This window comes from Prenolepis imparis, unplaced genomic scaffold (assembly GCF_030444845.1).
Source record: "Prenolepis imparis isolate NDT839.2.m4 unplaced genomic scaffold, iyPreImpa1.0 SCAF_4, whole genome shotgun sequence".
Taxonomy (NCBI): Eukaryota; Metazoa; Arthropoda; class Insecta; order Hymenoptera; family Formicidae; genus Prenolepis; species Prenolepis imparis.
In genome coordinates, this window is record NW_028141162.1 from 20765353 (window position 1) to 20791077 (window position 25725).

Below are 25725 nucleotides of genomic sequence, written 5' to 3' on the forward strand. Positions count from 1 at the left end.
ATAAAAAATTTAAAAAAGTACAATCTGTGGCAGAAAAATCTTTTCCCCAATTTCTAACCTAATTTTTTAATTTGTCTCAACATAAAATTTAAAAAATTTAAAATTGCATATCATTTCCAAAATTACTACCAATATCAGCTTCACCAAAAGTTCACCATGTAGAGGTTGTACGATTGGATTTGCGCTTTGGATGAAGCTGACGTCGGTGGTAATTTTGGAAATAATATGCAACTTTAAATTTTCTTAATTTTATGTTGAGGCAAGTTAAAAAATTATAGGGTTTGATTAAAAATATTTTATTATATTATGTAATATTATTTTTACAATTAGAGTTTATAGGGATGCCACATATCAAGTAAATATCCGGTATCCAGCCCAACCGACTTTACTTTTTTATCTATCCGGTAATTATCTGGCTAATCATTCTATTCGGCCATTTTCCACAATCTGGTGATTCAAAATAAATAATAAATATAAAATCGTATGCATATAATCGTATAAAACGTATTGATAAAAGTATTTATTTAGTTAGATTGACCAAAAATTTGGTGAAATATAAATCATCAAAATATTTCATTTAACTTTTGGCCATCTAACAATAAATACTTTTATTTAATCAATTTTTAAAATTTGACAAAAAATATAAATTCTTGCTGACAAAAAATAAGAACACATTAAATAACATTAAACCAATACAATATCATTGCAGATTTCATAAGAAAGAAAAAAACAAATTTTTCGTTTAATTAATATAATTCACCTCCGAATAAAGAATATATTGAAATAGGCATCAAATTGGACCCTTATCATTTAATGACCACAAACATTCCATCACAGACATAAACAACAAATGGTTTATCAATTTGTCATCTACTACCATTCCACCCAAGATCCAAAGCCTATTACAATTGGGAGAAAATTTCAACCTTCCGACCACTGATAATACTAAACTAACTGAATTTATAAAAAGTATCGAGAACAATATAAAAAAACTACCACACACGAATCAAATAGAAATCAGAAACCATACCACACGTTTAATTAACAACTTTCCATCATACAATGCCTCAAATAACAAAATTAACACACAAATCCACCAATTAGTACTCCATACAAAAAAATTTATGAACGAGAACCCAAATTTAATATTAACACGCGCAGATAAAGGGAACATTACGGTCGCCCTCGACAGAGATAAATATCATGAAAAAATAGACATATTACTTAATGACACTAACACGTATATCATTTTTAAAAAAAGCCCGATTAATAAATTAACAAGTAACTTACGCGATTTGTTGACAAGATGGAAGAATGCTAATTACATTTCAAGGCCTACGTATAGATATCTGTACTGTAGCGATGGGAATTTGCCGAGAGCCTATGGTCTTCCGAAAATCCATAAACCAAATTGTCTGTTCCAAATAATAGTTTCCTCTCTAAATAGTCCATTGTATAGCGCGTTTCGCTGGGGTGGATCGATAGGGATTAGGTATGAGACGCAGAAGGAGAGAATAATCGTTGACTCGGAGGTTAAATGAACATGGTTTATAATTACTATTCACATATTTACATCGGTGGACGTATCAGTGTATATTTATAATTGTCTGGCGCGGGGATATACTTCCTCTGTCCCCCGCGCTTTCTGGTTTGCGTCGATTGGTCCTTAGATTACTTGGTAGGAGTCACCGTCGTTTGCGTACCGTGTTCCTCGGTCTGCTGGTTGGCCTCGCAGGTTTGCGTGGATTGTTCCCGCGTCTCTTTCTCTACGACCACCGGGCTTTTTGGCGGAGAGTCCCAGGGGCGGAGACGCCACCCCAGATACACGTCCTTCAGTGGCAATTTCTCCGGGAGGGCCCTAGGAGTTGGCGGATGCCTCGGGCTATTCTCAGTCGAGGACAAGACAATAGGCGACAGCGGGTGTAGCTCCAAGGTGTCCGTGGTATCGGGCACAGGAGTCGGCATGCGACATCGTTCCCTGGATTCTACCTGATGCACGTCCTTCTCGTTTGTCCTTGGACGCTTGTTGTTGCTGCTGCGCTGCCGCTTGGGTGCGGTTTTGTCCACGGGAGTCCTGTGGCGCTTGACATCTGAGGAAGGCGGAGGTACGCCGGAGCTGCGACGTTTGGCGCCGGGTAAAGGCGAGGAGACGCTGTAGATATGGCACTTGGCGCCGGACCAAGGCGGGAGTACGCCTGCTTCGGGGCGTTTGGCGCCTGTAGTAGGCGAGGGTGCGCCGGTTTCAGGGCGTTTGGCGCCTGTTGGAGAGTTGCTCGACTTCCTCTTGTTACAGAGGAGATGCAGCGGCGTCGGCCGAGTATGTCGGCGACCGATGATCTTCTCTATTCGCAGAGGAGCGAGATTTTTCTTTTTGCAAGACGTCTTGCTGTCTTTTTGTACTCTTCTTGTAGAATACCGGCGGCTAAGCGCCACTGCCGAAAATAATTATTTTTCGTGGGCAGCGAGAGATAATTAACTCCGCAGGAGGCCTTCTTATATTCTCTTCGCGTTAACTTTTAATTGCGGAAAGCAAAAGTTGGCGTGCGACGCCTAGCAGAGGTGCCCGGTACTCGGCGCGCGGTATGTATGTAGCCGCCCGCGCGGCTTTGGCTCACGGGAGAGCTAATTTGGCGCGCGCCGCGTAGCGGCGGCGCTCGGTACTCGGCGCTGACATGCTATATTGCGGGACGCATTACTGCGTCCGTGTGGCGTGTACCGCCACACATTGTATAACCTATCATCCTTCATTCATAAAATCATGTACAACAATTTTCCAAAACCCAATACACATTTCTTTTGAAGTAGTTAACAAACTATCAAATACATATATTAATGACAACATGAATTTAATTTCTCTAGATGTAATATCTTTTTTCACAAATATCCCAATAGATCTGGCAATGGATAGTGTCTCAAAAAGATAGCAATTTATCACAAAAAAGTGCCCCGTTTCACATAATGAATTTTTAATAGCTGTTAAATTCATATTAGATTGAACCTATTTTGTCTTTAATGATGTAGTCTACAAACAAACATTCGGTACTCCCATGGGCTCACCGCTTTCGCCTATCATTGCTGATATCGTTTTGCAAGACCTTCAAAACAAAGCTTTGGAAACGCTCAAATTCACTCCTTTCTACATGAGATATGTTGATGATATCATACTTGTAGCTCCTCCTTCTTTTTACAACCATTTACTAACAATTTTCAATTCTTTTCATCCTCGACTTCAATTTACCATGGAGATCGGGGTTGCGGGTAAATTGAACTTCCTGGATCTAACGTTAATTCTAAAGAATAATTACATTAACTTCGACTGGTTTCACAAACCGACTTTTTCAGGTAGATACCTAAACTTTTATTCACAACACCCTAAATGCCAAAAACGAGGTACAATTATAGGTCTTGTTGACAGAGCAATACTTTTATCTCACCCGCAATATCACCAAAAAAACTTGGAATTATGCATTAGAATTCTATTAAGCAATGGCTATTCATTGAGTTTTATTTTTGAAATGATACACAACCTATTACACATTGTATTTAACAATAATGCTAATAGGGAAAATACTATTTGTAAGCAGGGCGAGGAGTGGGATTCTTTCTTTGTCATACCTTATGTTCCCATTATCTTTGTACAATTCAAAACTATCGCGAAAAAAATTAATGCCAGAATTGCATATAGTGGCCTTAACAAGATGAACAATTTTATAAAAGTTCATAAAGACCCCTTGGAAAATAAAAATCACAGCAACATAGTTTACAAAATAGATTGCAAAAATTGCAATGCTTCCTACGTGGACCAAACTTGCAGACAATTGCAGACAAGAATAAAAGAACACCGTAATCACATTAGAAGGAATACCACAAATCGTTCTGTTATCACCGAACATAGGTCCGTATTTATAGTCGTTTGTCAAATCTCAAGAGCGTATCAGGTGAGATACTCAGATTGGAGTAAAGATCAACTGAGACTTTATTCACCTGAGAAACGTAACGATTACTTACGTGAAATTGCAATTTAAAAGTGTTTATAATAATAAAAAAATAAATCATGTAATTAATTTTTTTGACAGTTTATAGGTTAATTAAAATGAATTGGATTGATAATTATGATCAATATGATATTTATGATCAATATGATATATATGATGAATTGCACAAACGTTTACCAAAGCGTTATATTAGAGATGGACGAAATCCCTTCGAATGGTGGTCTGAAAATGAATTCATCAAGCGATACAGATTTCGAAAAGAATCTGTAATGTATTACATTCTTCCTCAAATTATAGAGCCTCTTCGCAAACCATCAAGAAGAGGTCTTCCAATATCACCAATTAAACAGCTTCTTTTATGTCTCCGATTTTATGCTACAGCATCCTTTCAAGTTAGCTTAATTAATTCTTTTTTAAATATATTTCTATATCCAGATTTAAATGCTGTTTATATATTCTTACATATAAATTTGTATTTCTATAGATAGTATGTGATGATTTAGAAGGAATTTCTCAAGCTACCGTTTCAAATATTATTCGTAATGTATCAAATCTTCTTGCCGGTATGCGTCGGACTTTCGTTAAATTTCCAAGTACACGTGAAGAAATTGAAAGAAATTGGCATATGTATCAAGAATTGGGCAGACACGGAGGCTGGAATGGAATACCAAGAATCGATGGATCTATTGATTGTACACACATCAAAATTGTTAATACACCAGGCCAACAATTTCATGAAGCTTTCCGAAATAGAAAATCGTTTTTTTCAATAAATGTACAAGCTGTAGCTGGACCTCGAGGAGAATTTTTAGATATCGTAGCCCGATGGGCTGTTAGCACACATGATAGCCGCATATTTAATATGTCTCGTGTAAATATGAAGTACATGCAAAGAGAATTAGAAGGTGCATTACTTGGTAATAATGGTTATCCCAGTCTACCATATCTTTATACTCCCATATTAAATCCTCAGACAATTCCAAAAGTACGATATAATCGCGCTCATGTTAAAGCTCGCAATGTTGTAGAGCGTATGTTTGGAATTTGGAAAAGAAGATTTCCATGTTTGAGCCGAGGAATGGGGAATAAATTGGAAACAGTATGCAACATAATAGTTGCTTGTGCAGTTTTACATAATATTGCTTTTATACTTAAAGATGTTTTAATAATTGAGAATAATTTGCCTCTTGAATTGCCCATACCAATAAATCCGATACCACCGCGTCCAGGAGAAGGTATGGCTATCCGCCAAGCATTAATTCAAACACATTTTACTTAAAGCGTTATGTTATGTTTTAATTATTTGTATATATTTTAATTAAAACACTTTTATTATAATTATTATTATAATTAAATATTTTTATAATTATAATTAAATATTATAAATATTATTATAATTAAATATTATAATTAAACATGTACAATAAATTGAGTATTTGGTTAAACATACATAAATATAATTATATAATTATATATATAATAATATTGGAGGAGGAAAGATGGCCGTTGGAGTAGTGACAGGTGACGGTCGGTGCTCCGAGTTTAGGTGAGAAGTGGTGGCGTTATAGTGAGGAGGAAAATGGGTGTGGAGGAGATGGCTTGGGAGAAATGAAGTGAGTGGCCGCGAAGGAAAAGAAAAGGATGGAACGGCGGAGGTGCACTGGCGGAAGGAAAATTGGAGTGTGGAAAAGAAGGAAAGATAGGTACGGGATGAGGAAGGATGACGTGGCGGATAAGGAGAAGCGTCGGTAAAAGGAGGATAAGATAGAGAGCGGTAGTATGGAGAAGAGGCGTTGTCAGAGAGGGCGCTGGATGTAGCAAGGAGAGACACGTGCAGGATCGAGGGCGCCATGATAGCGGCAGAGAGAGCGGAAACAGGTGGTTGGAACAGTGGCACGTGTGCGTAACAGTATAGAAGTAGAGAAAGGCCAGAGGAAGAGAGAAGGTGGTACAGTTCGGTAGCAGTGTTAATACGGAGTTGGTTGGATAGAGTGGTAGCGGAATGATGGAGTGGATAAAAGACGGTGTGAGAGAGATAAAGGAGATGAGGAGGATGATGGAGAGGATGTTGAAGATGATGGAGAGGAACGCGGAGAGGGAGAATGTGGAGGAGGAAAGGAGAAGAGGAGTGGAGAAAAGGTTAGAGAGAATGGAGGCGAGTGAGAGGTTATGGAGGATGAGCATGCAAGGGGAGGAGAGTAGGGAAGAGGAAAGGAGAAAAGGGAGAAAGGAGTGCAAAGAGAAAGAGTTGGAGAGCGGAGAGGACGGGAGGTGGAGCGATGTGGTAAAAGGAGAGCGGAGGAAAGAGGAGGAAAGTGAGGAAAGAATGGAAGAAAGAAAAGGAACAGCGGGAGAGGACGGGAGAAGAGTCGGAGGAGAGCGGATGGAAGATGGCAGGAATGAGGCAGTGCAACGAAGGGAAGAGGTGGCGGAAGGAGAAGGGTGTGTGAGCAAAAGGCAGAGAGGAGGAGATATGCCGGGGAAGGAGGAGAGCGGAAGAAGAGAGAAGAAAGTAAGCGCTGGCAGGAAGAAGAGAGAAGGGAAGAGAGACGAGGTAGAGGAGGTCGAGGAGGAAGGAGGAGAGAGGACATCGGACGAGGGCGAGAGGGGGGTGGTGAGAGGGAGGAAGGTGAAAGGGGAAGGGAAAACGATGAAAGGGAGTGAGGGGGGAATGAGGAGTAAGACAGAAAGGGATAGTAGGGAGGAGGAAAGAGTCGGGAGGGCGAAAAGGAGAGAAGTAAGCGTAGAGAGAGGGGCGTGGGGTAATACGGAGGGAATTAGGAGGGACTGGTGGTGCAAGTTGATGGAAGAGGATGAAGTTAGGAGAAAGGATAAGGGGGGAAAGAGATAAAGAGGGAAGATGGAGAGAAAAAGGAAGGAGAAGGGGGAGGGAAGAGGGTGGAAAGGAGGATAGGATAGGGAGGAAGTGGGAAGGGGGGGCGGTAGAAAGGAAGAAGAGATTAGAGGGAGGGGGAAGGCAAAAAGAGGAGAGAGAGAGAGGAAAGAGGAGATAGAGAGGAGAAGAATTAGGAAAAAGAATATAATTTGGAGAGGGATAGAGGGGGAAGATGAGGAAGAAATAAGAATGATGATGGAATGGTTGATGGCATGGGCAGTAGGAAAGGAGGTGAAGGTGAGGGAAGTTAAAGAGAGAGAGAGAACGGGGGAAAGAGGGAAGAAAGTGCTGATAGTGGAATTGGAGGAAGAGAAGGATAGGGAAAAGCTGTTAGAGAGAAAGTGGGATTTTAGGAGAAAGTGGGGAGTCGGCATAGACGAGGATTTGACGATGGAGGAGAGGAGAATAAGGTGGAAATTGTTAGAATGGGCGAGAGAGGAGGAATGGGAAGGGAAGGCGGTAAGGGTATGGAATAGGAAGATAGAAATAGACGGGGAGGAATGGGGGTGGGATAGCGAGGGAGGAGAGTGGGTCAAAAGATAAAGGTAGGGAGATGATAAGGGGAGAGGCGGAGGAGGGGGGAGGGTTGGAGTAGTGTAGGAGGGGGGATGAGGATAAAGAGGAAGTGGAGTAGAGGAAGAGGGGAGAGGGGAAAAGGGTAAGGGAGGTTAGGTGAGATTATTGTGAGGTCTCCAATTGGCCAGGTTAGGGGATTGAGAAAAATTGTGTAAAAGGGTGAGGGAGAGAGGAACGGAGGAGAGGAGAAGGAATAGGAAACAGAGGCCCGGGAGGAGATGGCGCAGAGGGAGAATGGTTATGGTTAGGTCTATGTTTAAATGTTTAAGTTTTTGATTTATATGTAAAGGAAAGGGGACTTGGAGAGGAAGGAGCACACGTTGAAGGAGACGGAGTAAGACAGGAGATAAGAGAGAAGGAAGGATGAGTCTGGATGAGAGGAGAGAAGGAGGAGAGAAGATGGAATAATTCTGTATGTGTATTTTAGAGATATTGTGAGGTCGCAAGTGGCCAGGTGGAAGAAGGGAGATTGTAATGGGTTGGAGCTACCCTAAAGCTCCTAGGCAAACCCTTAGGGGACGCCGAATAAAGACTATCTATCTATCTATCTATATATATAATAATATTAATAACATTAACATTTAAATTAACTTTTTTAGATAAATAATTTTTTTTTTTAAGTTTTCTAATTCTAATTCTGCAATATCTGCCCGTGCTCTAGCTTCTCTCTGCTTTTCTAAAAATTTGTTCTTCTTTTAATTTTTTCTCAAGTTTTAATAATAATAATCTTTGTTCCGCTTCGTTTTCTAAAATAATACTTTTTTTTTCTTCATATATTATCTTCTGTTACGTTGAAATTGGAGACGCTTTGAAAAAGTTCTTGGTGTTAAATCTATTTTGTTTTTCTTTATCGGTTCCATATCTAATAATAAAAAATTTAATATTGAAAAATATTAAATATGATTAAAAATATAATTAAAAATTAAATATAATGCACACACATCTATATGTATGTATGTATGTATGTATAATATATATATATACATATATATATATATATTGTGACGTGACATATTTTGATTGTCAGTCACAAGGGCCGAAAGGCCCGGTCGGGAGGGTCCCAGAGACCTCTGCTCTCCTCCCGTATAACGGAAGAGAGAGAGAGCGAGCGAACCGAGCGCGGAATCGGACGCGATTCCGCTGCCCTCATTCCGCGTAGTATTATCCGATAAGTTGAATAATTAGCGATAAGAAGCGGCTGGAGGAGATGAGACGAGATCCCATCCGGAGGCGGAGGCGAGACGAGGGAGAAGCCAGGACGAGAGGAGGCCACATCCTACACGGAGCACGCTAGGTGAGATAAGAAAATAAATAAATAGGTAATCCAACCATAAAAGGAATCGACGCTGCCGCCCTTTAAAAGAGACCTTTCGTCCCACAGAAACCGAGGAGATCACATGGGGAAGGCCACTCCGAGCGTAACACGCGCAGGAGCCCCACAGAGGCGACGGCGAGAGACCCGCTGCAAACCCCGCGCCCGGGGCCGGATGCGATCCAAAATCGATCAAGGACTCGACGAGGAGGACATCCGGAGCCCCGGGAAGCGGGAACGGGTCCGCTGTACGCTGCCCAGCCAAATCAACCTCGGTGACCCGAGAGGAAAAGATACGGGGACCAGAAAAATCGGGAAGACCCGCGCCGGCCGGATTAAACGACCGCGCGACGTCCCTGACACCCAATAGCGCCACACGTGGCCTAATTGACAAGTAAGTCGCCGGCGTGTCTCCTGCGGGCCTCCCTCTCGTCACTGTTCGGCGAGCGTACGTGGAGAGTAGAGGTCCTGTGACGAGTAAATCCAGAGCGTATCACGAAGGACGAGATACGGACGCGGAGAGATACCGGTGCGACGGCGTCGTCACCCTCCAGCCGTAAAGTAATAAGGTAGCCGGTTCGGACGTGTAAGGCCGGAAAAGACAGGCCACCGCGTAATTCGTTGCCGCCCCTACGGGCGTTTTTTTTGCGAGAATAATGTAATTTACACGATATCGATACGTGGCCTCGCGGTACTGCGACGCGTCTGAGCCTTTTCTTTTTGGTGGTTCGCATACTCTCTCTCATATGAAATCGCCAACAGTCCGAGCTCGAACATAGTGTAGTCCCGGTACCGAGAATTATATACATTGAATCAGTCACATCCCGGTGAGCTCGTAATCGCGATTAAGATGTTAGGTTAATATTAAGGAATTAATGTATCGGCGTTATATTGAGACTATCTAAGTCGAATTTCCTATGAGTAATTTCTGTCTATAACTCAGGCGGAAACCTTCGGCGTGACGCCCAAGGTATTCTCTTTGTTTCTTTATTTACAGTTATTTTTTTGTATCCATTGAATTCCCTGAGCCGAGCGAGCCACGCGTCCGTGGCATGTAATCGGACACGCCGCCGCGTGTTTCGCGTAGTCGAGCACGTCGCTCGTCCTAATTATTGTTCGCGAAAAATTGCTTGTAAATCTCTAGATAACGCGGGGGGAGAGCGGCTTTATAAAATTCAGCGAAACTGCCGCCGTCAAGTGCCAGTATATAGGCTTGGGAATTGGATTACGGTCGCGGGTTAAAGCCAGGCGATTGCCGATACTACCGAAAATATTCGTTGCCGGAATCCGGTTAGACTCCGCGCACGAAAGTTTCTTAATCGGGATATCGTCCGCCGGATTCGAGATCGACGAGTCCCCTTGCCTTGACCCCGACTTCGATCCCGCGCGCGACTTTAAGCAACGTCGCCAAGCATTCCAAGGACCGCTAACATCGTGTGATTGACGGCTCTCCCCTCGCCGTGAATTATCGGGGATCAATCTCCCATGTCGATTGCACTACATAATTGGCCCCGTACTAATCCTTACCATATATTTTTTTTTATTGGGTTTTCCCCAATCTATATTAAATTACTTTTTTTTCTATATCGAGTGTCCAATTATTTTCGTATCCTGCGCCGCGACCTCGAACCCCTTTCCTGTAATCTGAGCTGCCGCGAAACTTTTCCGTCGCTATCTCTCGGGGAGTTCCACGTCGAATTAAGATCCGTATAGGGATATTCGTGATTCACGATTCTTTTATTGGAGCGGTGCGACAGATCACGCCTGGCGCCCACGAACATTCGAGGCATCGAAAGTAAAATTTTTGAAACTCCCGAAAGGCAGCGTCGAAGGGAGACCTTGGGTTAGACGATCGACCCTTCTGGGTGTGATCGAGATTTCTCGCAAATAAATAAAGGTCACAATATATACACATAATTTATATAATTTATATTTATATAATTTATTCATTTATTATAAATATTAAATAATTATTAATTATTATAAATATTAAATAATTTAATTACCTATGACTTTAGCAAGTGTCAAGTTAAGTTCTTTATTTATTGAAGAATGTCTTAAATCATCTGTTTCATCTGTTTCGGTTTTCGTGGTCGGTTCCATATCTAACAATAAAAAATTTTAATATTTAAAAATTAAATATAAATATAAATTCAGAATTAAATAGGCTATATCGGAGCCGTACGCGGATTTCGGTGCGTTGATTCCAACGAAATTTAATTTTTCTTTGGAATTAAATACTTGTGCACGGGGCACGAATTTTTGCTTGGTACGTTGTAAATATATATATATATTTATTTATTTATTCATTTATTATAAATGTTAAATATTAAATAATTTAAATACAGTACCTATGATTTCAGAAGGTGTCAAGTCTAGTTTCAAAAGTTCCATATCTATTAAAAAAAAAATATATTAATAATATAGAAATGTTGTGTGTATGTGTGTGTATCGTATTAAGTAATATTAAATAATTTATAATACCTCCATCTTCAGATTCTTCAATCGAAACACTTGGCACAGTATCATCAAATAAAATAATTGATTTATTAGCTATAATATAATAATATCTAATTGTACATTGATAAACATTATTAATATTAGTAAACATTTATTCTTACGTTCAGAGCAGTTTGAAGACTGTCAGAATCATTTTCTGACGGAATTTCTACAATTAAGTTAGGAAAAAATTTTAAATTTCAATTAGTGGATTTATTTTCGCATCTCCAATAGCTTCACCACCACCAGTGGCAATTCGATGTTGTCTCTCTTTCGATAACTCGCTTCGTTGTCGCTGTTTTTAATTTAGCCATAAGCGCTGCAATTGCTTATCTGTAGCCTATATGTAAAAAAATCATTCAAATAATACGCACATACACGCACACACAGTGAAAGAGAAAGAGGGAAAGGAAAAGAGAGAAAGGTGTAAAACTATACATTGTAAATATGCACATACACGTGTACGCGCAACTAAATAATTAATTACTTTATAAATTTATTGTAAATTATATTAAAATTACCTTTTCATTAATGAAAGTGCTAGCATTGAAAGCAGCTGCTATCTTCAGCCATGCTTCCTGTTTGGCTTTTATAGAAGTTCCATCAGTTTTTTTATTTTCTATTATATTTTTATATTTTATCATGCACTCCATTGAAAATTTTTTTTCAAAAGAAGTAAAATTTTTCTTCTTTTGTGTCGATGACATATTGACACTTTTGTACTCACTTTGATTTTTAAAAAGGTTATTTTCAAACAAGCGCGTATCGCTGCTTTAATCAATATTTTGAATCTCAAGACGAATTTCACGTGAGTAATCGTTACGTTTCTCAGGTGAATAAAGTCTCAGTTGATCTTTACTTTAATCTGAGTATCTCACCGTTACGCTCTTGAGATTTGACAAACGACTATAAATACGGACCATAGACTCGATTACGATCATGACTTCAGATGGGAGGAAGTGCAAATCTTAGATAAAGAACCTATCTTAGAAAAAAGACTCATTTCTGAAATGATGTTTATAAAGAGACAAACGAACAGCATAAATTTACAGACGGACACAGAACTCCTACCAAATACTTATTCGACGTTAATTGATAAACTTCCTAAACTATAAATTAAAACAATTTGACCGCGACACGTCCAATTATTCTAAATATCCCGTCCTCGTTTTTGATAAAAAACTTTTTTAATTTTTTTAATTTTTATTTTTAACAATTTTAACGTCTTTATTGTTATTTCTTTTTTAAGTAGTTGATTTGCCGAAACTTTGACTTTTTTCATCATATTTTTTCTATTTTCACAGATCTAATGTCCTTATTGTTTGCCTTCTAATCATGACTCTCCTAAATTTTGTCCCTCTATTTATTTGACTCTCTGAAATGTTTGTTCGTTTGGTTTGGTTTTTTCATCTTGACATCCACTTTTCTGACTTTAACCGTACGAGATGTCAGTCGTATGTTAGTCTTTGTAAGTGAAAGAACAATCACATTCTCACATCTGATTTCACCACCCGACACCAATTATGACATTATACGTTTCTCGTCGTAATCGAGATCTATAAATCTGTAAGTCTTGTTTTATCTTTGGATATAATTGCAACAGTGAAGTTTGATCGCTGGATAATACTGTCACCCTCAACTCTTAGATGCGGCCACATTGAATTTGAATATCTCGTTTCGAATCTAACAACAAAAAAAAGAAACCGTTTCTTGGACGCTTGGAGAGAATAATACTAACATCCTCTATCACCATACCAGTATACATTTATGACTCTAATTGATCTCAACCCGGTGATTTGTTTGCCCTTTATTCGTATTGTTTAAATTAAGAATTTTTTGTAATTTGCGCTGATAGAGGCTCAAAAAATGAGCCGAAACGTTCGCTATTATTACACATATATGTAATATCTAAATATACTTTGTTTTTGAAAATATACTGCGCCTCACTAACTGCGCTAATGCTCTCATAGCCAAATCATACACTGATTTTTATTGTTTTTATTATTTAATTTATTGTTAAATTACAAATTCAGAAGGAGGCTATATGGAGCCACGCGTAGGGTGTAGGTACGCAAATACTAAAAACAAATTTGTTGGAATAACAAATTTGTAATTTATCAATGCAGGGAGCCTACATTGTTGACTTATTATTTATACGCTGACTGAAACTATGCATCCCGTAACATTTTTCCAATTCATTAAATTTAATTTTGGTAACGACGTGGTTAAGAATATGAAGAAGTGGATTGACTTACAGAAGTCTATTTCAAAATTTAGATTGGGGATTAAATTTCTAAAAAGTTGCCTCAACTACAACATTACACCGTCGCACTTAGACCGAGGTGCATGTTACAAAAACAATCTGTACCATTTTAGATCAATAAATAAGTTGAATCATATTATTGATCGGTTTACCAAAAGTATGACACACGTAGAGATCTGTGATGCTCATAGGCGTATTCAGGCGATGCGTACGCATGGTTGCAGACTGGCACGTAGCGTGCGCATTACAAAACAGGTCTCTTCGTTTCCACTTTGTGAGTGAAAGTAGCAGACTGGATAAGAAATTAAATTGGCTCATTGCCAAAAAAAGAACAATTGATTAGAGCTAATATTCGTCCAGCCCAATATTTTTCTGTGGCACGTGATCAACAGGGAGGCGTTAATCTTGGCGCGTCATTGATCCCGTTTAACGGGTGTCGGGCGCGACCGTCCGGGGGTTCCGAATATTCCTTCACACCTCTAAACGCTCCTTCTACTTCCTCCTCCTTTACTATTAACTTGAACCCCTTATCCTTTGACAACCACACAGTCTCCCCTTTGCACATCAGGGAGAAGTGGTTTAAAAACCTTTCCTCAACAGATATTCCATTAGAAATACAGGGAGTTTTGCAACTGGGCGACAATTTTTGTTTACCAAGTAAGAATAAAAATCGAGTTCTTATGGAATTTATCAAAAATATAGAATATAGTATCGACAGAGTGGAAGTTGGCGTTCGGCCTTTGGTTCGCCAGAGGTCGTCGGCAATTGTTAATAAGTTGGCCAGTTGCAACCCTGAAGAATCTTTGTTTGATAAGGAGCTCTCGGGCGCGTCCCTAGCAGCGAGACCGTTTATACGCGATAATCCTAATATCATTTTTACGCGAGCCGATAAGGGCAATATAACGGTCGCCTTAGAAAAGACATCTTATTTGGAAAAAATGAAGGTCCTCCTTGGTGATACAAATACTTACATTAGAGTAAAGAAGGATCCCACCAGAAGAATTATCAACAGTTTGCATGAATTGCTTACAAGGTCGAAAAACTTAGATTACATATCCGAAACGACATACAGGTCGTTGAATTGTTCGGAGGGGGTACTGCCGAGAGCCTATGGGCTCCCTAAGATTCACAAGTCGGGCTGCCCCCTGCGAATCATCGTCTCCTCACTGAACACGCCGCTGCACCGTCTTGCGAAGTTCCTCCACAAAATCATATACAAGTCGGTCCCGGCGGCGGACAGTCATGTGGAGAATAGCTTTCGACTGGTCAACAAACTCGATGGAACTTACATTGGTGACAATTGTGAACTTATTTCACTGGATGTGGTCTCTCTATTCACTAACATCCCATTGGATTTGGCAGTTGACGGCATAGCCGCGAGGTGGAATTTCATAGAGAATAACTGTACGATACCGCGCGTGGAATTTTTGGGGGCCGGCTTGTTCTTCACTCAACTTTTTTCACCTTTGATGGCATAATCTATCAACAAACCTTCGGAGCGCCCATGGGCTCTCCGCTGTCTCCCATAGTAGCCGATTTAACCATGCGCGATTTGGAGAGCAGGGTGATAGGAGACCTTCCTTTTGAACTCCCGATCTACGTACGCTATGTTGATGATATCGCGTTGGCCGTCCCTCCCGGGACGAACCAGGAGATACTAAGACAGTTTAACGCGTGTCATAATAGATTACAGTTCACTTTGGAAAGGGGGGGGGCAATAGACTCGATTTTTTGGATGTTACATTCATTCTAAACCGGGGATATGTTGAATTCGACTGGTACCATAAACCAACATTTTCGGGAAGATATCTGAATTATTACTCCTGTCACCCTCTCTGCCACAAGAGAGGCACAATATTTGGCCTAATAGATAGGGCTTTCTGGTTATCACACCCAAGATATCACAAAAAGAACCTCGAATTGGTCATTGGGGTGTTACGTGATAATGGGTATCCATTGCAACTGATTTTTGAAACATTTCACGAAAGGCTTAGGACTTTGTTTGCGAGAAATAAAAATAATAATTCAGGTGACGCTAACAGAACACCTGATACTAATTCGGCCCGCGTTGCATATTTTAATGTCCCATACATACCCAAATTTTCCGAGCGGTTTAGCCATGTGGTCCGTGATCTAGATGTAAAAATGTCCTACACAGGTTTGAATAAGTTACGCTCGTTTATCCGCGTGCATAAAGACACACTGCAGAAAGACTGGCATAATAACGTTGTATACAAAATTTCATGTCAAAATTGTAATGCCTCTTATGTCGGTCAGACCAGCAGACAGTTGAGAACGCGCATTAGGGAGCACAGAAATCACATAAAAAGAAACACCGCGCAAAAATCCGTGATCACGGACCACAGGCTGAATAACCACGAATTCGATTGGGATAACATTGAGATCTTGGATGAGGAACCGTTTCTAAGAAAGAGACTTGTATCAGAGATGCTGTTTATCAGGCGCCAGATAAATGGCCTAAACCGACAAGAAGACACAGAGTGTCTAAGTCAAGCATATATATCTATTGTGACAAATATGCCACAAATTTCCTGAAAGACGGTCTTCGTTTAGTTGTTATCGAATTCCTTTATAGAGCCATAAATCAGTTGTAACATTAATTTCCATACATTGTATGTTTGAGAGAAGGAGATAGAGAAGGGGGGGAAGCGAGAGGAAAGGGGGACAGGGATAGAGGGAGAGAGACGGAGGGGGGAAGGGAGAGAGAGGGGGGAGAGAGAGGGAGAGAGAGAGAGAGTGGCGAGGGAGAGGGATAAGGAGAGGGAGAGAGAGAGAGAGGGAGAGAAATAAATTCCACACATTGTGTTTGACATGGACTTCGATAACAACTAAACGAAGATGGCTATGAGCCATTGTATGGCGCCTTATAAATAGCATCAAACCGAATATCTTCTTCACTCGTGCGTCGGACGCGTCCGCGTACGGTCGTGTGAACGTGCGATGGATGAGTGTGTGAGTAAGAGTGAGCCCCCGGTCGGAAATTCCTCACTATACTCTTCATTAGAGTCCACTTTTGAGTACCTCATGACATATTATTTCACTTTGTCTATTTAGTGGGGTATCGATCGGGGGGCTCACGGCTTTTTGCGCTGCGTGCGTCAGTATGTAGATTCCACATTATAATTTATTGTATTAAATTTACTGAAGAAGGTCCAAAGAAAGGACCGAAACGTTTAGGTTTAATAAGTTTGTTATTCCAACAAGTTTGTTTTTAGTATTTGCGTACCTACACTTTACGCGTGGCTCCATATAGCCTTCTTCTGAATTTGTACTTTATAATTTTATTGATATAAATATAAATTTATATATATATATATATATATATATATATATATATACAGGGTGTCCCATTTTAATCTCCCCAGGCAAACATCTCAAAAAATTTGGAAGATACGGAAAAATGTTTCAGACAAAAGTTGTAGGACTTGAAGGGGGCAGATGATGAAAATATGGACTTGACCTTGAGTAACCTATTGAAGGCCAGGTCAAGGTCATCGATGTTTTCTTAAATGAAACCCCCTATTTTTTATTGCACATTCTTGTAGCCCTCTTGTCGAGATTTTCAAAACACTATCTATTGATGTCTCTTACGCAAGCCGTTCCCAAGATACGAAGCTTCAAAGTTGACATCGGCATTTGCATTATCCAATGTACACCGCGGGGAGGTTATTCAGTCAAATTTGTACATCAAGTGGCCCTAAAAAGGGCAGACTTTGTGTGTGTGAGTGTGTGGGTGTGTGTGTGCGCTTCTTTAGTAAAACTTTTCTCTAATTATTTTAATGTAGGGGAAAGGATAAGAAAATGGTAGAGAAAGAGAGATAAAAGTTTTACTAAAGAAGCGCACACACACACACACATACGGCGGGCGGTAGATACTTTTATTTAGGTATGCTGAAAACATTGGTAAAGTTTTTTGTGGAAGCGACATCGCAATTGTTAGTATGTTCCTTACAACTATGGATCGATTAGTTTTTAGCGTGTCACCAAACTTTTTTAAAATAATAAAATAATAATACTTTCGTGTAATAAAAATAAAAATGAGAGTAGGCAATCTATCAATGCTTCAAATGATGTTACTAATATAAATAACGAATAAACATTTACAACTACATTAACGCACAAAGAATATCAAGATTTATTAATTACAAAAGTGTATGGTAGACGAGTCTGCATCCGATTTAAAAGCAAAGAATGGGGAGATATAATAGCTCAAAAAATTTACTAGGAAACAGAAATTCAATGCGGAATCAATTTTAAGAGCCATTATTTATCATTTATGCTAATTACGGTAATATTGATGCTAAGCATATTATTATACAGAATGCTTGGTAATAATTATTTATATCGTCTTTCGTGTGCATTCCAAATATCAATTGATAATCAAGAAAACACATATAAACTTGCAACAGTAATCAATTATAAACAACCACATTATATTAAAATATATCCTATCACAAGTCAGGATATTTCAGAATTGAAGAAGCAAAACTTCGAATAAATGACCAAAACAGAAAAAGGCATACAACTGATTTCAACAATATAAATTTAGATGAGTGTGAAAAAGAAAATACAAATGTGAAATACAAATGAAAAATAAAATTGTAAAACCAAAACAAAATATATCCATCTTAAAAAATGGTAACCTTCAAAAAATTTAATTAGAAGACAAAACAGTAAAAGTAATAAATACATGCGCATTTGATAGTTTATGTCAATCTCTTCTAAATGCATATAATATGGAACATATTCGAACTTTTATGGCAGATAAATGGAAAAGAGAAATATTCTAAGTTAGAGAAAAATCACAAAAAAACAATATAAAATGCGAGCTGAGATTTTGTCCAATTTATTTACCCCAAATATTTAAGACAAAATAAAAAAAATTAATTGTTATTGTAGCATTGGCTACATTACGGGTAAAACAATGATCGACTGCGCGAACATTGAACAAGAAATATTCTGCTCAAATGGCTGTACAAAAAACGTACTACTATAAATATGTTATTCCTAGAAGATAGAAAATTATTGGAAAAATTATTTGGTGACGTAATTCAAAATTATTTAACCTTAACGTCAAAAATTTCAAAAAATTGCAAGATGTGTTTTTCGAGTACTACAGATAAAGTTACAGCAGCTGGTAAATGTTACATTTAAAGATTAATTTTGTACGTTTAATAAATTTATAATTTATATTCTTTTAGGTCCGTTGATTTTTAAAGAAACATATAGTATAGATGGAAGAGAAAGATATTTCATGTTAAAATACTTATCCACACAATTTCAATTATAAATTGATAAGCAAGTGAATACATATATACTTGCATAAATAATTAATTATAAAGGGCCACGTCATATCAAATTCTATCAAGGATCAGGACATTTCACGACATTATGTTTTCGTGAAAATATATCCTATCACAAATCAGGATATTTCAGAATTGAAGAAGTAAAACTTCGAATAAACAAACAAAAATGAAAAAAGCACACAACTGATTTCGACGAATATATGAATTCATATAAATCTAAAAAAGAAAAAATCGATAAAAAAGAAATAAGACAAAATTTTGGAATTGAAACAAAATGCAAACATACCAATCTTAAAAAATGACAATTATCTGCGAGAAATAAAATTGACAGACAAATCGGTAAGAGTGATTAATACGTGTGCATTTGATAGCTTATGTCAATCACTTTTGATTGCCTATTAAGACATAAAACATATTCGGACTTTCATGAAAGATAAATGGAAGAGAAAAATATTTTATGTTGAAAAAATCACCGACACAATTCCGAATATCAATTGATAATCAAGAAAACACATATGTACTTGCAATAGTAATCAATTATAAAGGACCACATTATATTAAAATATATCCTATCACAAGTCAGGACATTTCAGAATTGAAGCAAAACTTCGAATAAACAACCAAAAAAAAAGACACGCAACTGATTTCAACAACATAAATTTAGATGAGTCTGAAAAAGAAAATACAAATGAAATACGAATGAAAAATAAAATTATAAAACCAAAACAAAATGTACCCATCTTAAAAAATGGCAACCCTCAAAAAATAAAAATAGAAGACAAATCAGTAAAAGTAATTAGTACATAGGTATTACACACAGGTATTACATCGGCAACATATAAAATGCGAGCTGAAATTTTGTCCAATATATTTACCCCAACTGTTCAAGGCAAAATAAAAAAAATTATTTGTTATTGTAGCGTTGGCAACATTACGAGTAAAACAATGATCGATTTGCATTGCCAAACGCAGTATATATGTTAAATAGGTTAAATTATATGTATATATTAAAAATTTTCTAAATTGAGTTATTTCATTTCAGTAATTAGCAGACGATATGCATAATGAATTGCAATGAAATAGAATATTCATCAAGAAAATAATTTGATGCAGATTAAATTTTAGAAACTATTTTCTATATCGATTATTATTACTCTCCCCTTTTTTACGAGTTACAAAATAACGTAATCTGTTCTTTATCAGTAAACGCTTATAAATAACAATATCCTCTAAATATGTTTGTCTAAAGATATTTTATATAGATTAAATTTTAATATTAAATAAGAACACAATATAACACGTTTAGAGAATAACTTTCACTTTGACGAGAATATAAATTTTGAATCAATACGTCCGTAAATAATGTGTCAAATCAAATGTGTCGAAAATAAAAGTGTTACCAATAATCCTCTTAAAAATCCTTGAACAGTTGAACATCAAGACATCATGTAAGTAGTTTCATCGCCTTATATACTTTCTTAGACTGTTTTCTTCTACGGAAAGACTGTTCGCCGCGAAGCCATCTCGCGGTACAATGGCGATACTAACTGTATCAGCGTAAAGCACTCGCGAGAAACTCACTTTAAATACTTGACAAATAATTACCGTGCGTTCTGACAGATTTACTTAAATAGTAATCTTTTTCAACAATTTTTAGGAAAGACAATCTAAAATATTAGACAAATTAAAACATAAACAAATTAAAATATTAAACAAATTCTTTCTATACCATATTGTCCCACAATTACCATGATTTTCAAGGTAAATTCTAAGAGAAAATTCTATTTGTGTAATTTTAAATAATGTTATAATACTTTAAACTCGATTAATATTTTTCACAGTTATCAGCTGATTTCTGTCAAAAAATATTAATCGCGGATAAAGTATTATAACATATTATTTTAAACATTATTTTAGTTAATTTGCCTCTCGATGCTACGAATATAACGCACAATGCGAATCGAAACAGTCAATCAGCATCGCGGAAAAGATGCAACAATACTCGCGAGAATCGACTTAACATGTCTTTTTTAGAAAGAGATGTTATAATATTTTTAATTCGATAATTATTTTTGATAATTATCAGCTGATTTTTGTCAAAAAATATTATTCGCAAATAAGATATTATAACATATTATAAACACCCCCATTACCGCTATAGAAATGTTTTAAAATAAACAATTTCTCACTCACCGATACGTACAATAGCCGGAGTTGTAGTACACAGCACATTAATCTGAAAACAAAATATTCAAATTATGTATATACATATGTGTGTGTCGAATATCTCATAAACAATGCAGTTTAGAAAAAAATGTTTTTATTTCGTATACTTTGCAGTTGCTCCGCTATCTCTTTCTACCATAAAAAAACTTACCTTTTTTTTTAAAAAAAGGTAAAAAAAGGGCGTCAAGTTTACACGCCATATGAAAAAGTGTTATACAAAAAAGTGTTTTTATAAATTACTGTAAAAAACTGCTCTAAAAAATAATGTCATTTTAATTTTATACAATATAATTTAATTGTACAAAATAATTAAATATTTCTAAACAAAATAATGATATCAAAAAATTGCGTCAAATAAATAAAAATTTATGTTATAAAATCTTTATTATTATTATAAATAACAATATAATTAAAGTAGGGTATATAGTTAATATAATTAAAATAGAGTAATTTTTTATAATTAACTAAGCACAATTGTAATATACACATTATTATCATATACTGCAACATTAAACTTATCTCTATTTTTTAAATAAGTCTCAGTAATACACACTAAATCATATTTATTTAAATACTTAAATAGGAGCAGCAAGAACAAGAGGCATATTTCTATCCATCTATAAGTACGCGCAGTAAACATGTATAGAATCGTACCTATGTAGAATCGTACTACAAAAAAAAGTAATGATATCAAAAAAATTGCGCCAAGTGAAAGTAGAAACTTGTACCAGTAGAAAATTAAAATTGCAAACCTATATAGAATAGTATAATTATAGAGACCTCTCTTCACACTGAAAGTTGCAAACCCATGTAGAATCGTAAATATAATTATAGACCTCTCTTCACACTGAAAGTTGCAAACCCATGTAGAATCATAATAATAAAAGAATAAGACAAAACACATAAAAAACAGAATTAAAAATTAATACAAACATTAAAAATTAAAAATTTATACAAAAATTATTAAAATTAATACAAATAAAAAAAATTAAAAAATGTTAATTAAAAAAACTTCGCGCTGCTAAATTTTAAAATTAACTTTAGCATATTGTTTAATTTAAAAAAGTGGTGTGGAAATGAGTTATTACAGCATTATGTTCAAATAATATTACAAAATGATAAACACAATGCAGAAAGTAAAAACAGTACCACCTGATAAAAAAACTGATAATAAATAAAATAAGTACGAAAAAATGCACTTTTTCTAGATACGAAAGAAAATACTTCACTTTCCTAGGGCTGTTTCACTGAAACTATTGATTGTACGAAAAAATTGTATACAACCTTAATTGTAGCAAATTTTATTCTCTTTCTTTTTCATTATAACTATTTTTGCGCTAGAATGCATGAGAGCCGAAATATTTGGAAAAAAACAGGTTTTTGCCCCCATTTTAACAAGCTAGCGGCGCCGGCGGAAAAATGTCGAGGTTGCAAATTTAGTATGTTGTTAGGATCACAAAAATATACAGTTACCAATTTTCAAAACTTCCCGACTTAATTCCATTTAAAACTCCCCATTACCTGGACTACTAGGCCACTGCCTCTTTTTAACTTGCGCATCATCAATTTTGATCCAAATATTAGATAGTCCTTCTCTACATATGCTTATATAATATGACCTTCATCGGTGCACGAACTATCATAAAGTATAGCATTCATCGTCTTGTACAATTGTCCCGCTATTAATACTTTAGTTGTTGGAACAGCACATAAGTTAAATTTGTGTTCTGCTTTTATTAATTTACCATCTTGTGATATAAATTGTATTAAACAAATAACAATTATTTCTCTTGTTAATGTTACTTCATTTTTAAATATTTTATCAGTTCCAGTACAATATTCACATGATTCGTTGTGTAAGTGAAACCAATGTGAAAACGTAGCATTTAATAAATCATTAAGATTACAACTTTTTTTCTTTAAATTATCAAAGGAAATTGAAATAGCAATATTATTTTCAACAATAGTTTTTGTATTGCCAAATGTTTTGCATCGCTTGGTAGAAGTTACCTGATGTTGTATCAAATTTCTTATGCAATCATATTTTTCGCAAAGTGCTGTAAGAAAATCATACGCATTTCGTTTTACGATGCTCGAAAAATATTCTCCTAAACATTGCCGTATTGCATATGTATTTAGATTACGCATTCCATTTTCATATCGATGCATTAATATACATAGTAAAACATCTGTTTTGTCGCAATTAATCAACTGTTGCCTAATAACATTTAAATGTGATAAACATTGCAATACTGTATTTGCATAACATGAAATCTTGTCTGTATTCTGAAAACCACGTATGACCCAAGCAGTGCTTTGAATTCTTTGATTTGAAACAGTACGTTGAATTTTTTGATCTGAATTTGATTTTTGAACAGAAGTAACTACTTTTGGTAACGCCCATGGAACATCTTTCACTTTATGACAGCGTTTTTTTGACACAGCAATCATTTCTGCTTTCGGATTGTGTATCTGTTTTAAACGATTATATTCAATAATAGCTTTTTCGTTAGCTATTACTGCTGAAGGATCGAAGTTAATTAAATGTACTCCTTCTAGAGATGTTACTCGCGACAAGGCAATATAAATTTGACTACAACTAAATACAGAGTTGCCAATGTCCGTAATAGCACTTTGCAAACTTAATCCTTGACTTTTATGAATTGTGATGCCATAACTTAGAGATAATGGAAATTGTTTTCGAATAACATATGCTCTATCCAACACTTGAAATTTAACACTTACTCTTTCAATTGCATATTCTAAACCTGATGATAAAAGAAGATTGATCTTTTCTACCTCATCAGTAGACGTTTCTTGTATAATTGAAATCACTTTAGCAATTGTACCGTTTACAAGACCCAAACTAGCATCGATATTACGCCGAATCATAACTTTTGCTCCAATTTTAATTTTAATTTGTTTTGAAAGTCCAGCTGTTTGAGAATTATCATCATCGTTATTTGACAATACTTTTAATACTTTCTTTTTTACATATGGTATACATTCAATCGTATTTTGAGCAATTAATAATATTTCTTTGGAAACAATGCGATTTAACATTGCATCATTAAGGACATTACACATATTACAAGTTGGCAATAAACAAACAGTGTCCGATGGTAAACTGTTAATAAAATCACATAATTCATTTAATCTAGATTCGAAAGAATCAGCTTTGAAAGATATTTTTTTACTCTCTAAAATTTTACAATCAGATTTTGTCACTAAACCAATACGAATTCGCGACAATAACTCACGGTAAGAATTATCTCCTTGTTGGCGCATATTGATTGTCAATTCATCATACTCAAATAATGTAATCCATAAATTAACAGCATTTAAAGAACCAAGATATTTAGCAATTTTTTTATCTGATAAATGTATGAAGATAGGATCTTCGCGTACAGGAGGTAATTGAAGCAAGTCTCCGAATAAAAGAATATGCTTTCCACCAAACCAACCATTATCGCAATCACTAGTGTCAAATATCTCAGACAATCGAAAATGTATATATATTAAAGTCAAATTAGATATCATTGACACTTCATCAATTACAAAAAGAATAACATCTTTAAGATCTGCTCGTAAAACTTTTAATACATGATCAGATAATTGTTTATACTTAGGAGTTTGACCATGTTCAACGGGTAATTGAAGCAATCTATGAACTGTCAAATCATCTATATTAAATGCTGCTATACCAGTAGGTGCTGCTACAGCAGTATCACAGTATATCCAGTAGCGCAACTCTCTCGATTTTGTGTTGGCCAAAATGGAGTGCGCATGCGCGAAGTAAGCGAGTTGCCCAGTATGCCATCCATTTACTTCACGAATATATTCACCTAAATCTTCCCATAACCATTCACTTGGATTTAGTGTTAAAAACCATGTCGCAGGTCCATAATGCTGCGTCATACAATTTAAATCGTTTCTCGGTGTACGCCAATATTGCTCCGTATTTCGAAGTGTGGCAAATATGGTATTCAAATTAGATTCCAACAATTCTTTCGACATTGCGTCTAAGTATTCTGCAGCTGTATAACAAAGTCGCGAATTAGTTACATTCATTTTATGAAAAATTCCACGACTTAATTGACGCATATTTGCATCGTTCAATAAATAAAATAAGTATTGTTGATTTAATCTATACTGTGGATGTTTAGATGTCAAACAACATTTAATAAATTCATGATCATGAAGTTTAACCTGTCTAATCTCACGTTGTCCATTAATACCAGAAGAATATAAATCTGGAAAACACATTAAATCTAAATGTTGCTCACGATTATTAAAAGACAAGTCCTGAATTTTTAACATTTGATATAAGGCTGTCGCAGTTTTATTTGCTTTCTTTTCATATAAGGGATAGATAGTATATTGTTCGTAATAGCCATCGTTTTCAGCATTAGTAACTTGAGTTAACATTGCTTTCCGTTGGCCTTCTAATGTATCATTTATCTCTTCTATCGGATCATTTAATAATTTAGTCTCATCATCAGCAACTTCTGCATTATCTTCTGTCTCTTCCATTTGGAATTCAGAATTTTTAAATTTTGGTAAATGTAAATCATTGTGATTATTTGGCAACATAATATGAGAGTATAAAGTATTGTTGCGCTTTAACCACG

General features: G+C 36.3%; 1 protein-coding gene across 1 annotated transcript; it reads right to left on the minus strand.

The window, feature by feature from the left end:
- Positions 1–1671: 1671 nt before the first annotated feature.
- LOC145935623 (uncharacterized) lies at positions 1672–24634 on the minus strand. The gene is made up of 2 exons (XM_083037108.1): positions 23437–24634; positions 1672–2342 (listed from the first exon to the last, which is right to left on the minus strand). The coding sequence occupies exons 1-2, from the start codon at positions 24632–24634 to the stop codon at positions 1672–1674; spliced, it is 1869 nt and encodes a 622-aa protein (XP_082893234.1).
- Between the last annotated feature and the right edge of the window lie 1091 nt (positions 24635–25725).